The 17504-nt window shown below is 31.5% G+C and overlaps 1 protein-coding gene across 2 annotated transcripts; it reads left to right on the top strand.

The window, feature by feature from the left end:
- The first annotated feature begins 367 nt into the window (after nt 1–367).
- LOC126780717 (paramyosin-like) lies at nt 368–17488 on the top strand. Of its 2 annotated transcripts, none has more exons than XM_050505373.1 (22): nt 368–421; nt 2264–2461; nt 2547–2771; nt 2845–2857; nt 2978–3102; nt 3689–3875; nt 4377–4483; nt 4591–4676; nt 5692–5836; nt 6030–6092; nt 7004–7084; nt 11038–11163; nt 11449–11484; nt 14048–14098; nt 14202–14282; nt 14362–14643; nt 14929–15039; nt 15558–15710; nt 16002–16150; nt 16287–16448; nt 16653–16740; nt 16815–17488. In XM_050505373.1, exons 1-22 carry the CDS (start codon nt 416–418, stop codon nt 16998–17000), a joined length of 2661 nt encoding a protein of 886 aa, XP_050361330.1. In that variant the 5' UTR covers nt 368–415; the 3' UTR covers nt 17001–17488. The 2 variants fall into 2 exon arrangements, with proteins under 2 accessions (XP_050361330.1, XP_050361331.1); XM_050505374.1 differs by lacking the exon at nt 368–421 and adding an exon at nt 2042–2160.
- Nucleotides 17489–17504: the final 16 nt, after the last annotated feature.

Genomic DNA, 17504 nt, shown 5'->3' with positions numbered 1-17504 from the left:
TTGTCGGGCTAATAAAAAGCTATTGGGTGTTTCTGTCAAGAACTTGTGGATAAGAGCCCAAAATTTAGGCGCATTTTAGGCTCGAGAAGAACGTACAGTGGTCAGTGTTGCGCCAGAAATCGAAGTGGTGTCATACTATTGGATTATGAGAGTGAATATAAAGCACAGGCACTTTCTGTACATGGGTTGTGCACCTAGTGCACATTACCATTATTAACTAGTCTCTATTGAGAAATGCTATCAGGGCTGACATTGCAAAAGTGGCCAGAGTGCTTAAAGTGAATATATTTAATTATCTGGCCGTATACAACCTTTTAAAAAGTACGATCATGAGACTGTCAGTTTTGGCATAAGTAATTATGACTATTACTTTTCTGTCTAATTTTAAATATCAATTATACAAGCATTTATAGCTATGGCGGTAAGCAAACTTTCATAATTATCTCATACAAAAAAGGTAGATCTTTAATTCAATATCATTTAATTATATATTATGCGATTGCTTTCGATGAGACATTGAAACACATTATCAAGGCATGTACATTTCAAAGTCTCAAAATGTATTTATGTTATAAATTTTATATGTTACTAGCTATGTACCTAATGGGATAGCCCATCAGAAGCTTTATTTAAAAATACACTGAATTTTAAACACTGAAAAAAGGTTAGTTTTTATAGACTTTCATCACCAATTTTACCTCTTTTGTAATGAATTTTCAAAATCGATTTTATAGCTATTCCATGTAAAATCTTTTACTCATAAATAATACCCTAATTACCGATTATCGTATTTCTAAAATTCACAAATAACGATTTTTTTATAAAACTTTCATTATGGTTCCATTTAACCCCTTTATAAAATTAATTTTGAAAAATCCTCTAGTACTCACAATCGTTCACCACAAGAAATTCCTCTGAAAAATTTAATTCTGATTCTCACTCTCATCTGACATCTCTTGCGCATGGGATGTCAGTTATTTTAAAATTATATTAAGTAGATATTTGAGTTTTCGCCGTAATTATATTTCTTGACGTTTCGACAGAGTTCAAGCTGATTGAGTAGTCACATAGAACTATAAGCCTGTACCTGATATAACTCATGATATGTCTCGTGTAATTAATTCGTATTGTATAGTTCAGAGAAATGGGAAATTACGGCTTCAATGTGATTTAATAATTAATTAATTGCGAAATGAGAGTCGAAATAAGCTTTAAAATGGATAATGAATCTTGGAAAATTATACTATACGTATCAAAATCTTTCGCAAAACAACTTTGTGTTTGATTTTGATGTCATACAGACCCTCCTAACAAATATTAAATTATTGTTAAAAGGTTATTTGCGCTTCACAAAAAAAAACCTATTTCTAATGCAGTTATTTTGGAAAAATCCTATTTATCATTTTCTTTCTATCCATAATAATGAATTTCGCTATGAAAGAATTATATCAACTATAAATACCTATAAAATAATAACTATAAAATAGTTTCTTAGTATAAGAAACTAAGAAGTACTTATGAGACGTTATTAATAGATGTAGTGTGCTTTAAATAATATGTTTAAGATAATAGAAGTTGTATAGCGTTTTGTTTAGTAACACAACTTGTCAATCGAATTTCAAAATTTGCACGATAGAAAAAGCGATATGGGTGCGTAATTATTCACTTATGTAACGTTTATTAGTAACACAATAATTGTATAATTTCCAACAACAGGAAATTATTTTGAAATTGCTTAACAACTGTGCATTATTATATTGACAAGCCCCTTTGTGTAATATTCCATTAAGTTAATAGCACATCCAGCTTTGTATTGAAGGAAAATTACATGTGAAGCCTTTTACATGTTTAAACAACATCTTTGTTTGTATGTGTTTATATTTATGAAATAAATTCATTCTTGAATAAATAAAATCCTTTCAAATATGTTTACAAGATATTTGTATATTGGCAAATAACTATATTGGGATTTTAAAAAAATGCTAAGAAACATTTCCTTAGTAATATTTTAAGATCGAGTTGGACATGCAAGATTGTCAACTAAGAAATAATTACATATATATTTTTTGGTATTGTAAAGAACTAAATTAAACGTAAATAAAAATTTGATAGTCTATTTATTTTGGAACTCTGAATGTAGATTCAGATTGTATATAAAATGTAAGCTTGATCTTACCAGTTTATACAAATTGTCTAAATTGGTAATATTATGTATTTTCACGATTTGACATAATAATATTTTTTTAATTCAATAACATTTTAGCCTTTAAAAACTCAACACAAAACACGTTCTTGTTTGCGGGAATCACCAAAAAGCTGCACTTCAATCGACCAGGCTGATGTTAGTCCGAAGCTTAATATTTTGCCAAAGTTATGGGGTACTCTTAAAAAAGTAGATTATCAAATAAGAGTTCTCTCTAAATCACCTCGCGAAAGGATTTCGGCTTCTGAATCTTATTTGGTTAGTTTAATAAATAATTATAACACGATATATTTGCTGCGTAAATTGTTGATATTCGTTTTGACCAAATGCTATGTTTTTTTAGCCTTGTAATGATGCTGAGCTTAGTACAGAACATCAGCGTATAGAAAAAGATAAGTCAGCGCGGGGTGATGACATAGTATCTGGTTCTGGAAATATGCAAGTACCTTCTGACTCTTCTATAAAATGTACAAAATTGACTTCAAATTTAATACGTCATGATTGTAAAAAGTTACAGAAGATATGGAAAAATAATAAATCAGACAAATGTTGCCGCAGCGTATTTAAGGTAATGAAAAGTAATCTTTCTTATAGCATACTATACAAATACTGAAAAGTCTCACAAAATTTTTCTTTTTCAGAAATCACCAGAACGTAAGCAACAAAACTTAACGAGTAGCTTGAATACTTGACCATATTCAAAAGTGCTGCATTATTTGGAATTTTACAATTCGTTCGACATGTGAAATAAGTAGAAAACATTTGTACTTGCAGTTTCACAGTCACCCGCAGAAACGGAAGACTCGCTTACAAAACAGATTCGTGACATTCATACAGAAACACGAAAAAGTACAAGAATTATTAGAGATTCAAGAGTAAGACTTACTGAGATACAAAAGGTTTAACGGTGTATTCTTTCGAAATAATAAATAACTAGCTATAACAAATAATCAATCAACAGCCAATCGTTGTCCACTGCTGAACATAGGCCTCTCCCAAGGTGCGCCAAAGCTCCCGCCTTCCGCATCCAGTTGGTGCCCGCCACCTTTTTAAGGTCGTCGGTCCACCTGGCTGGAGGGCGCCCTACGCTGCGCTTGCCGATTCGCAGTCTCCACTCTAGGACTCGTCTGCTCCAAAGGCCATCGGTCCTAAGACCTACGTGACCAGCCCACTGCCACTTCAGCCTGCGAATTTTGCAAGCTATGTCGGTGATTCCGGTTCTTTTCCGGATAATCTGATTTCTGATCTTATCCTTCAAAGATACTCCGAGCATAGCTCGCTCCATAGCACGCTGAGCGACTTTGAATTTGTGGACTAGTTCCGCAGTTAGTGTCCACGTTTCGGCACCGTATGTCATAGCAGGTAAGACGCATTGGTTGAAGACTTTCGTCTTCAAACATTGCGGTATAGACGACTTGAGGACTTGACTTATATAATATTGTTATTATTTTATTCATTATAATTTATAATTATATATTTTCTCAGAAATCACATCTAACTGAAGCCGATATAAAGGAACTCGGTGAAAGAAATGAACTGCTACTGCGAGAAATGGAACGCTTTGATCGTCTTACTAAAACTATACAGAAACTAGTGGGCGAGGAAGTATCGCAAATGAGAAACTCCAAGGAACCTTGCCAACCAAGTTATTACATTCCGACTGATGTTTACGGTAAACAAATCCTAAGATTTTCTACAACGTTTTGTGTATCTATATGTCTGTGTTTTTTATAAATAATTGTTTGAAATATTATATTTAAAATAATAGAGAACCGATAATGTTAATTGAATAATAACCTAAAGTAAAGTAAAGTAAATGTCCCACTGCTGAGCTAAGGCCTCCTCTCCCTTTTTGAGGAGAAGGTTTGGAGCTTATTCCACCACGCTGCTCCAATGCGGGTTGGTGGAATACACATTTGGCAGAATTTCGATGAAATTAGACACATGCAGGTTTCCTCACGATGTTTTCCTTCACCAAAAAGCACGAGATGATTTATAAACAGAAATTAAGCACATGAAAATTCAGAGGTGCTTGCCCGGGTTTGAACCCACGTTCATCGGTTAAGATTCACGCGTTCTTACCACTGGGCCATCTCGACTACCACTGGGCCATCTCGACTACTAATAATAACCTAGTTAATGTAAATTTTAAAGTATATAATAAATTTTACAGATTCATCAATGTACCAGGAAATGAAAATGAACCATCCGGTACTTTTAGCGACTCGTAAAAATAAGATGCCAGGTGTAGGCGTGTCAGAGCTGACTCGAAGTAAATCTGTATGTCTGCAATGCAGAAAATAGCGGTTTTTTTATAATATATACACCATACCATGTAAACTTATAGAAATTATAAAAATTTTTAAACGGGCTTGCGTTTTTTTAAGGAAATTGACTTGACACGGAAATTGAGTGAAAGTTACGACATGCAGGAGAAGCTGGTTGCGGATAATGCAGATTTAGAAGTCAAGAGGTTTGATATTGAATTTGAATTGATATAATCCTACATATAAAATCTGCAAGAGTAAAATATAATATCCTTTTATAGTCTACTTAGAAAACCGTTGGTGATATGATATAATTTGGCGTTACCTATATTTATTGATTTTTGCATAACGTAATTTTATATAGATTTGTTTGTACGAGAGCCAGGATTAGTTTTGGCAGCAATATCTATCAGCCTTTACTGGTTAAATACAGGAAAGAATACACATTCTACAAATAAAAATTTAAAAAGAAACAGCTTGTTAATGTTCTACTGCTGGCAAAGGTCTCTTGTCTGGATGGATACACATGTGGAAGAATTTTATCCGACACATGCAGGTTTCATCACTAATATATCATCTCTAAGCAAGAGTTGAATTAAGCATATATAAATTCAATGGTGCTTGTCCGGGTTTAAAACCGCAATTGTCAAGTTAAGAATCACATGAGCCATTGAGCTAAATATTACGCTCCAATTGTGTGTATTTGTACATTCAATGTTTTACTTGTACCTACAGTTCCATTTTATTTTTGCATTTGCATTTGCAAACCGTCAATAAAAGTATAAGTACATTTATTAGTAATCAATTTTCAAGTTATGTATTTTCATAATTTGAATATTTTACTATGTAAACTTTAGTATTATTTAGTATTTTTTTTATATTGACAAAATCTCGTTTGCTCATAGCTCAATTAAAATTATACCACTTTTACATGAAAGTAAAGCCATTAGCCATAGATTTGTCTTGAAATTTGTTATATAAAAACATTCATAATCCATGAACCCATGAATATGCAAATTATTTTAAAATACTAGATAATTAAAATGACGTATTTAAATTGATATTTAAAAGTAGAACATTGAATGATATGTCAATTAGATCTTTGTCAGCATTGTCAAAAAGCCATCAAGCCCACCGACCGTTACAAAATTATCAAATCATGGAAACCTAGAAATTGAAAATGTTTTATCAAAGGTAAGTTTTATTAAATATATATTTTAGGTATATTCTTTATAAGGAATTGATGACAAAGGATCAAAACTTGGAAACTTGTCGGTCGCAGATCAAGAGGCTTCAAGGAGAACTAAAATTAATGAACAACGAGAATGCATTGCTCCATGAAAAGTTAAATAAGAATAATCCTGAGGTACATATTATATATGTATATAATAAAAGGATAACTAGAGTTGTAGTTAAATGTATAATTCTAAAATTATTAAAACTTTTAGAAAGCATAATATATTAGAATATTAATTAATAGCGAAATAAATATATTTAGAAAGATATTTATTCAAATTAATAGTTAAGTCATTTCGACATCTAAAAATGTATACTTATAGGGCGATGCTACTGCGATGAGCCAAGAATTTTCATGTCATCAAACAAATGAAAATTTTAGTCAGGTAAGTTGGCTTAAAAGATTTAGTTTAAGTTTTAAGATGAAGAGTTATTTTAGATTTCTTTGAATGTCTTAACAAAAAATTAAGCCGACGTCAAAAGAACTGAAAAGTAAAACTCCTGAAGTACTGTAAGTAAAGTAACTACTTTACTCTTTAACGAATTAATTTACTTAAAGAGTAACGTGAGAGCAACGATGTGCATCAATTATTTAGCGATTGTAGTGCGTTTCCGAAGTGCCATACCAAACATATTTGGAGTATTATCGTTTATCAGAATTATTTATAATACATAATTGATATTCCATCATGAAAATGTTGATTATTTCATGTCAAATTGTTTTGTTTCCTTAAAATTATTAAACTAAGCTAACTTTATGTATTGTTTGGCGCCGATTCAAAAATATAAAATAGTTATTAAGATAAAAATAGTACTCGTACAAACAGAATTAGTTCCCAGGCGAGAATTCAATAATTTCTCTACTATTGGAGTTTTGGTTTTTAATTTGAAATGGTAGCACTTTCGAAGCATATTGCAATCTGGTCAGGTTATACATACGTTTAATTGAGATCTTCATTAGTTTTTTTGATACCACACATTATGTACGCATATTCATCATAACTGGTTATGGCAACTGACTGTAACAAATTTTCTCTGGGAGCGAACTTTCGAATTCTACTGACCGCAAAGAATATCCATTTTGGTTGTTTTTGTGTCATATTTTTTAATATAATAATTACAATCTATTTATTTTTTGAAAAATGTTTTCGTTTCAATTATTTTTTATTAATGTTACATTTCTTATTTGAGCTTTTTGGTTCCCACTTTGGAGAATGAAGACATGATTTTTGGAATTCCTTGAATATATATTATTAGTGTTCTATAGCGAAAATAAGCTGCATTTTTATTTTTTCAGAAACAAGACAAAATTCCGGTGAAAAAAGTGGAAGATTTATTGTCAAAACTTGATAACTACAAATCTTCAACATTAGAACTAGTAAGTATGTTTAATATTATGCATTATTATGAAGTGTTTTTCATATGACTACTATTAAAATCTGATATAGTGAAATAGTTATTATAAGCGATAGGTGAAAATGTCGAATATTCGGTCCAATATGTAATAAAAATGTTACTGAGCCGAATATTCGACAGTAATTAGGTATTAACTACACACTTCTTTTGCAAAATCTTATATATTCAAATAATTGTATATTTTTTTGAGCTTAAAATAATTCGACGCTGTTTGACCGATTACGACACATTAAATTGGTCATATATATAGTTTAGCTAATGGCAATTTAAAAAAAGTGTTGCTAATCTCTTGTCATAATTCATCTAATAGAATTTGAATTCATTTGTAGTTGTAGTCCGTATGAAAATCCGTTCGGTAATTTTTGAGTTTATCGCACTAAGACAGACATACAGACAAACATGGAGGGGCCTATTTGTTTTATGATATTATGTAGTAATTTAATTTTTTATATTCGTATTTTTATTTTTATATTTCCAGGTTTTATGTGACACAATTTCTTTTATATGACTTGACACAGCAATCACTGAAATTGGATGTAGCATTATTTATCGGTCGCGGATTGTTCTTCTTAGAGGATCGTCACGTCGGAGATGGTTAGGTAGAAGGAAGAGTCTATGATAGTTTTTGCTTCGTTATCGAGGTCTGAGTTGATCAGAAAAGGAATTACACTTTGTATTTGTATTTGCCAATTAATACCAGCCATTTAATCGTCGGTTAACATATGTGCTATTGTTGTATTCAGTTATTGTCTTGATTTATGAGTGAATGAATAAAGAACAAGATGTAATTTTGTTCCTAGGTCAACAACTAGCTAATCAAAGTTCAACGACAAGCGACGCGACCTCTTGCATCTGTTGAACGAATATGATGCTTCATGCCTAAAACTTATTTTCCACAACTTTTCCTGCTTTTCGAGAAATTCTCGAATTATTTCAGAGACTAATTTCATTTTCTTCTGTAACACAATGTGACGATTGAAAGACTTAGATTACAGTTGTTGCCTTGGTGCAAAGCGACTGTCGTCAGTCGACAAGATGAATACAGCAGTCGCTTCTGTTTAAGAAACGCTTCGACAGAGACGTCTTAGGCATTGGAGAGATGTTGGAGTCGTCTGTCAAGGTTTTCAGATGACCTAATTAGCGTGAGCTCATATCTGTTATAATCATCTCTAAAATATTGACAGGTCGTAGTAGATAGTAATTATAATATATTTTATTTAAGTACAATATAAATAAACATCCGTAACCGTAACAGCCTGTGAATGTCCCACTGCTGGGCTAAAGGCCTCCTCTCCTCTTTTTGATGAGAAGGTTTGGAGCTTATTCCACCACGCTGCTCCAATGCGGGTTGGTAGAATTCACATGTGGCAGAATTTCAGTGAAATTAGACACATGCAGGTTTCCTCACGATGTTTTCCTTCACCGTAAAGCACGAGATGAATTATAATCACAAATTAAGCACATGAAAATTCAGTGGTGCTTGCCCGGGTTTGAACCCACGATCATCGGTTAAGATTCACGCGTTCTTACCACTGGGCCATCTCGGCTTTAAATTTGAATAAACATCGTCAGTAATCAATTATCTACCGAACATATTCATCGTGGCTGACTTGCGACTAGTGTTGTTACCATTCGAATAATGGAATCTGAATCAGGCGGGATTAATTATAATATTAAGTCAATAACGTGTTAACGATAAAATTCACATAATCTATACAACCGCATTCAATGAATTAATAAAATTATGCATTTTTAACGTATGATTTAATAATTTACATTATATCAGTAATTTTGAATACTTATCTGCTTTTGGCTGATGAAGGCTGCAGCCTACTGAATGTGTGATAATTTTATTTGACTTAATATTTTGGGATTCTTACTGTAACACATCCAATTTTAACCTTAAAATTAAGCCTAAATTACGAAGAACTTCTTATTTTTTCTTAAACTACTTGAGAAAAACCCAATAACTTTTACTGGTTTGATCTGTATTAGAACCCGGAACCTCGGGACCTGCATTGTTGCTAAACCAACTAGACAGTTAAGTCATTATTTTTGTGGTTAAACCTTAATGACATATTATGATTTATATAAAAATAACATTTGCAATAACGTAACCACAAGTGAATGCAATATGTCATGCACTTTATATCTTATATTTGTATTAACAAAGAACATATTTTGTATACATCGTATCGATCAATTTTTAATTATTGAATGTAATAATAAATGTCATTTTGTACATGTTCAAAGTACTTTATAACTTTTACAAGGCCAATCATTATACGTAAATTACAACTAGTAATATGTAGTATTAAGAATAATTAATGGAAAAACCATTGTACGTATTCTATACATTGAGATTTCGTTTAATCGAACGCACGCAATCCGTAACGATTTACATATTCCATGCGATTTGCTAATCTTATGTATCATAAACAGTTTTTGATTAAGGGCGCGCCTAATGATAGCAAAATTTTCTTCCCTTCATCTCTATTCTCTTTAAATTTTTTTTTGCATTGCATTTGCAATATATTCTTTAATTCGTTAAACTATAATATGATAATTACTACAAAGCGCTGTCAATTTTTTTCGGTAGTCCTCTCGTCTAAACAGCGCCTTAAAATTTAAATTTGAAGTATAAATTACATGTGACAAGAGATGTGGTTTTTGCAGAAAGAAAAATATGTAGTATACGCCATAAGCTTTTTATCGTTATAAAAATAACACGAAAAAGTTTTACAAAGACTTAGTTTATTTGTGTAGTCATTTGTATTTTGTAAGCAAAAGCATTACGGAAAATGTAAAGATTAGAGGACAATTCGTGATTTTTACGGAGAAAATGTAATATTTTTGATCAGACCATTTAAAATATAATGTAGTTTACATACAATATTTTATTTTCAACTTTGAACTTGCGTTCTACCTAGAATAAGATTTTCAATTTGATTTATGCCCCATTTTAATGTATCTTTATTTGCAGTATAACACTATTCCATTTTACTAATAATCATAAATAAACTATATATGTAGAGAGCGTGACCCAGATCTAATATAATATCCTGGGATAATAATGATATCCTGGGACTAATGTCCCACACGGCCATCTGATCCAAAATTAAGCAGAGCTTGTGCTATGGAAGCCAGACAACTGATATACTACATATACTACTTTTCTTTTGTAAATACATACTTAAGATAATAACACCCAGATTCAGGACAAGCAGACATGCACACAAATGTCTGTCCTGGTTGGGATTCGAACCCACAAACTTCGGCGTGAAAGTATCTACCAACCACGCCAACTGGCTCCGGCAATAAACATATCATAATAATCAACAAATATACTAGCCCAGATATGTACACGCTCAGTGTACTGAGCGAGATCCTATATTATACAAAAATGTAGGTAGGTTAGGAAATTAGTTCGAGATTTGTTCCACCGATTTTAACGTAAATCAAAATAATGAAAGAAGTCCATATAAAATCAACCACCAGCTGTCAAGACGGTTACGGTTTGGATATACAGCTGAAGAGCTCCATATTAATTTGAAGCTTTAGTTCGTTCCATTTTTGCTCAATACGTTTGAAAATAATTGGCCTATAAGAATCTTCCAGCCAGCGCACTATTGACCAAAGACGGAACTAAAGCTCGAAATTAATATGGAGCTCTTCAGTCGGAATATTAATAATATATTCCTATATATATGATGTTTAAAAACAGATTCAATAGTGTTCTGCAGGGGTAGTATAATGATGCCTTTATATTTATTAAATGCGATAAAAAGTATAGTGAATTAAATTTAAGAAATAAAAAAATATTGAACAGAATGAAACATGATATTTAAGTATTTTATTGCTTAATAGTTTATGTCAAGAACGATTATTATTATTATATTTTACTTTATTTCACAGGAACATCAGCTTGGTGGCTTAGAGCTCGAGGTACGTAACATTCGCGTGGAAATGGCGGACGTGAAAGCGGCAGCAGTGAGTGCATGTCGAGGCGGCGGAGCGAGGAACACGTGCTTCGAACAACCGGTATTTTTAAAACGAATGTAATATGATCTCATTCGCTAACTCGATGGAACGAATCGAATTCGACTATTACGGAAAGTCAAAGCCAAGCATACTCGAAGCTTCAAAGCGTTTCTTTCTGAAACAAAAGATAACTACTAATTCACTTACGTTACTGTTTGACATTATTTTTATATTCCTCGCAATTTTAAAGAAACTTGGGAAGGGTAGTTATTAAGCACAATCGATGGTTGATAAAATATCGAGCTCACTGAGATAAGAAGTGATAATCATTATTGTAATTCACAGCTGGGAGGCCCACCTGTCCCTCCGACGACTAGGGCTGTAAGTAACATTTACAATATTTTAATATCAATACTTATCATCAGTTTTAGTATATAAAATAATGGAAGGTAAAATCTTTCTATAAAATAGTTTCATAATAATTAAATAATTTCTTAAAAAATCTTTACTGTTAACTAACTAGAGTTTTATTATTTTTAGTAATAAAACCAGTTTGTGCTTCCCAATCGTACGTTGTATTATATTTTCAACTCAAGATCTCTTTGTGAAGGCTTTTGTGTTGTACTCGTATACTTACAACGTTGAATTAAATTGGTAGTACAAAAAGTTGTATTATACATTCAAAGTTTTAGCTGTCAGTGGACATTAAATATCAACTCCAGTGAGAGTTTATATTTAAGAATTGTCTAAGAACGTTTCTTTAAAGTAAGTTTTAGGTGTAACAATATATAATCAATGGAACGATCATTGTATTTATAAGTAATTAGGTTCAACTTTGATGATAATTACCTTTTTAATTTAATACGTCAACTTAAGTTTATTGGATTACAACTTAAAAATGGCGATCCATAATAGAGATTACCGGATTATAGGAATACCACCCAGCCCAGAGATATCCAGTATCCCACGCCGACAAATAACACTCCCTTCAAGGAAGTCAACTGGCACACATTTCTAGTCAGTAAAGAAGTCATCTAGACTCTACGACGACAAAAGTTTTTAATCCTGAAACGTAGATTATGACGTTGCTTGGTATTAAATATGCAGGCAAATTAAAATAATGTTAATATAAATTAAATATAAGTTTCACTAAAGGTACAGACAAGACGTCTGTGGAGATACAAATACAAGAAAAAAAAACATTGTTGGGCAAAGGCCACCTTTATACTAATTCTACCACACGAATTCAATGTGAGTTGGTGTATACATTACATGCGGTCCAATTTTGTACGACTCATGCGGGTTTCCTGACAACATATTTTTCACCTCCAAACACGAGTTAAATTATAAACACAGATTAAGTAAATTAAAACTCGGTGATGTTTGCCCGGATTCAAACTGGCGCTTTTAAGTTAAAATTACAATGACTGGTTGCAAATTATCAGACGTACATTTTAAGATCTTCATTATACAGTCATTAATTTCAATTTCTGACAGCCATTTCTTCCTTGTTTCGAAAGTTAAATTTGTAGTAAGGTCTCTACACAACTTAATTGATCTAATTATTTATAAAGTGCCTTATAAAATATTTATAGAGCCATTTGTCATGTTGTTCTTTAGTTCTTAATTCTTATTAGGCGTACATAAAATCTGAATTATTTTTAGTCAATGAACACAATAAAATAATATAACATGTTTGTGGTTTTTAGGAATTCATGAGATACAATTAAAACCTTTTTATTACTATACTTATACTTGCTGTCATTTTTACGTAGAATTATATAAAAAGGCTTTAAAACGAGGATGCAATTAAAAGTTTTCCAAATCCTATTGCATATTATATTGTCCGTGCGTTTTAGTTTTATATTAAATTATATTGCACGAGTACATTTATTAGAGCTCTTCGCTGGGCGTAAGTTAGGACTTCGAAATTATCTAGTAATTTTCACGGAAGATGTTTTTTAGATTTGCCTCAAAGATCTACGTGTAGATTCTACAGTTTTATTGACGTAAAACATCTATGGGCGCGTCTCGGGGTAAGATATTGGCAAACGGTATGACAATCTCTTTTACCGTCAGGGCCTTCCACGGCGGCAGCTCTCAAAGCCCTTGTGTACTTTTATATATTATTAAATAATAAGAATCGTATAGTTATTTTACTTAATTCAAATTTATGTATATTTAATTTATTTTACTTCATTTTTATTTATTTATTTCTTTTAATTAAAATTATATTAATTAATTAAATTTAAAGTCTCACACATGCCGCGGTCGTCCCGTAAAGATTTTTTTAAATTATTTATTGGTTGAGATATGACTCGCGAAAAATATGTGTCCTCGAACTAGTGGGCCCCAAAGTGAGTATATATATATTTTCGGAATCAAAATATAGAATGAAATAATATTCTTCTTTCTTCTTTGTTCAAACCCTCTTCCCAGTTCAGCTGGGGTCGGGTCTCCTTGTACATCTGCGCCAGAGAGAGAGCATAGAATGAAATAATATACAAATTTATAATCTATTTAAGCAACAATTTATATCTAACAAACATCAAGACTCTCTGTGTCTTATAAATTAGCACTAGCTACTGATTTTCATCCATTAGGATCTAATTTTTATCGAACGGAATTGTATCTACAAGCTAACATTCTCTGTCGTTCTTTAAGATTACGCATCAAAAAATGAGGTCCATAATTTTCAGGAGTTTTCCAGTCAAGTTTTATTTGTCTAGCATTTATATGTATATTTTTTGTTCGTATTTATATATGTATTGTATTTTCGTTCGTTTCGTATATGTAATCAAAATAATAAGAAGATATACAATTTAATATGAGAATAATTTAACTTGAAAATACTTACTACTTTGCGCCTTATTTAAATTAAATACTTAGTGCTATAATTTTAATTTTCCATGAACTCTTTGCTTACCTATAATTATTTTTTTAGTGTGGAGTTTGTCCACCATGTCCAGCGCCTTGTAATCCGAATGCTCCTCCGGTAAGCGTTTCTTTTTATTTTTCTCAAAGCATGCTAACTCCTTTAAAATGCTACCATAGTTGACACTGTTTTACTAATCTTGTAAATATTACTATCATTTAAGACTCCGGCAGAGAGAGAGGTGCAGAAACTTACAATTCAACTTCGGCAGACTGAAGAGAGCTTAAAGACTAAAGTCACTGAGGTAGTATTAATAAAATTTCGTTATAGCAACTTTGCACAATATATTTTCTATGTTACTAGCTAAGCGCTTTCGTTTCTAGTGTGCAATATTACGAACTGATTTGTTAAAAAAGAAAGAGGAGTTGGAAAAAGAAAGATGTCAGCATCGAGAAGTTCAGAACAAGCTTAGAGAGTTAGAAATGAAGTTTGAAGGTTTAACGACGCATACAAACATGATGATGGGTACAAAGGAACAAGCATTCGAGCAAGAGGTTAACGTGAGAGCTCTGAAACAATGCTACAGAGAAGCAAGAGAAGAGATAGATGAATTGAGAACATTGATGAAAGAACAGAATAATCAGCTTCAAGATTACAGAGTAAAGGTAAGTTGAAAATTTTCAAAAAAGTATTTACGAGTATAATATTAAAAAGGATGTATATATTTAGCATCCAGAAGTGAAACTGATTTTATAAAAACCTCAAATTTATCTTTCTAAAAATAAAACTTGAAATCATACAATTTGAAATAAGTTATTCGCTCAATGACTTTTCAAAATACAAATTACACAATTGAACACTTAACAATTCACATGTCGTGTCAATGATTTTTTTCAACGCTTTTGTATGGATACAATTATTTCCTACCTACATATAATTTTGTATTTTAGTACCTTCAAGCTCAACAACTAGTCGAAGAACAACGGAGACAGATGGACTTGATGGATATGGATAACACTAGGATAAGTGAGCAGATAAATCTCGAGATTCAGAGAGTTAAAGTAACTATCAATATTACACAGTTGGCTTAATATACAATAAAACAGGCAGTCATAGGGGCTGCTGATAGAAGTGAAAACTTGAAACTGCTAAATATATTTGTCCAATTTTTAACATTTATTGGCACTCCAAGTTATAATTCTATCGCTTTTTGTTATATAGCTTTTTATTCATTAAAATACAAAGTAAACTCGGTACAATATATAATAAGTAGCTGTAAATTAAGCATATTTAAAGCTACTTAAGCTAAACTATTTAGCATTTAAATAATATTTAAAATACACATATATTATTTGTATGTACTGTTAGTATTTACATAAAGTGCGATCATTATTATCCTCATTTATTTTCACAATACTTAAATTATTTGTACTTTCAACGATTTTATTATATTAACATTAGCATGTCGGTGACGCTTAGCCGCGAGTCTATCCCCTACGATAAACCAGCGCAACGCACCAAAAGAAGTTTTCACTTTAATAATATATTTATTTATAATTAATGAATAATGTACCTTAAGCTCAAGTTCCAAGAAAAATTACAAGAGTTGGCGCCAATTCCTGACCTATTAAAGGCAACACAGATGAAACTAAAGGATGCACAGCAATCGCAAGCAATAGCTGAACATAACGCTGAACAATTGGCTAGAGAATTAAATTCGGCCAGAGAAAAGGTTTAGATATATTTATTTTTATAACAAAATACACAAGGCATATTATACTTTGGTCAAAAATAATCGTTTCTCTTTAGACATATTTGTATAATCGATATCAATAGAATTAATTATAGTTTTGGTTTTGCTTATAATCCTCTAAAATCTATATTAACCTACTGTTTAATAAATTAATAAAAAAATCTTGTTAAATATTGTTTGCTAAAACAATTTATGTTTTGGCAAACAATTCACAAGTTTGTATTTCAAATAAAATAGTAGCAATACAATATCGATTAAACTAAATTTCAGGTTCACGTCCTTTTGCACAACAGTCTGAAACCACCTGAAAAACCTCCGGAACGAAGTGCCGATGAGAAACAAATGGCTCTATTGCAACAAAGAATATCGCAACTTACGGATACCAATATGACTCTTAAGAGTGAAATTGAACGATTAAAGTAAAGTTTTTTCGTAATTTTATTATTATAGCTAATCGAAAAGTAAAGAAATTTAATTATATTTAAATAGTGGCACTTTTTAAATACTGTAAGAGTATTTCAATAAAACTTTGAGGTTATTAATCGTCATTTTCAGAGCTAACGTGATTCGTATGGAGGAATCTGTCTTGGCTAATGAAAAACGACTGCATGAGAAGATGCATGAATGCGCCCAGCTAGGTGGGGAACTAGATCGTGCAAGAGACGAGGCTGCTCGCGCTCTACAGCGAGCTAATGAACGCACTGAAACCTTGCGCAAGTACGTAGTAAAAATCGAAGTTCTTGTGATAAAATACATAATTTATTATAATTTGTTATTTCTTGTAGCCAGTAAGTTATAATATTCATATACTTATTTTGTTCTAAAAAAAAAACTCGCTGCGAAGGATAAAATCGATACAAGGAGGGTACTTTTATGGATACATTTTTCGTATAAATTTAATACTATTTTTTTTTTTTAAAGATGTATGCAGACGTCTATAGGTGAATTGGAAAGGCAACTAGCAAGTACGAGAGCGCAAGTTAAGACTTCCGAGAAAGACAGAGAGGAAGTAAGTTTATTCTAGTAAAAATAAACAATTTAAATTATAATAATTAATTTATGTAAATTAATATTTCTCCGCAGTTGCAATGTCGTATGCAGTGCCAGATAAAAAGACTAAATGAAAACTTCGAGCAGGCACAGCTACGTATATTGGGATTGCAGACCCAAGTTCAGACTCTCAGACGCACGGCATCCAGCACAGGTGAAGGTGAAGGTGATGCTGATCAACAAGAATGCGCATGTAAAACATTTTTTGATAATCCTTAAACGTGTTATTTAATAATTCCTTTGTGGACGTGTATTAATTAATCGTATGGTCATCTTAATCGAAGGTCGAACAAATTGTAATCGTCATTGATTTGATAAAAAATATTAAGACGAAAATTTCATATTTCTAGTCCTATTGTGGAAAAGTATTCATTGTTATTATGATTTACTGTAACTACAGTATATTGTTTAAATAATAAATTATATCAACTATTCACATTTAAATAATACTACAAGAAACTAAGCTAACTCTGAACTACAAATTCACTAGTTGTTTCCACTGGAATTTATTCTAATTTTAAACTTAGCAGATCTAAGTAGTTTCACAACGGAGTAGCATTGCCTTTTGTTGAGTAGGATCATTGTTATCGTTCACTTTGATCCCTCTTGGATTTGATAGTGTTAAATTTCCTAACACAAAATTATTTTAAGCTTTATGTTAAAATAAAATTCTGGAATGTAATTTTGAAACAAATATATTTTTTTATGAATAATATGAAGTTT

This window comes from Nymphalis io, chromosome Z (assembly GCF_905147045.1).
Source record: "Nymphalis io chromosome Z, ilAglIoxx1.1, whole genome shotgun sequence".
NCBI lineage: Eukaryota > Metazoa > Arthropoda > Insecta > Lepidoptera > Nymphalidae > Nymphalis > Nymphalis io.
Note: the sequence above shows the minus strand (reverse complement) of the source record. Positions and strands in the feature narration are given on the sequence as shown.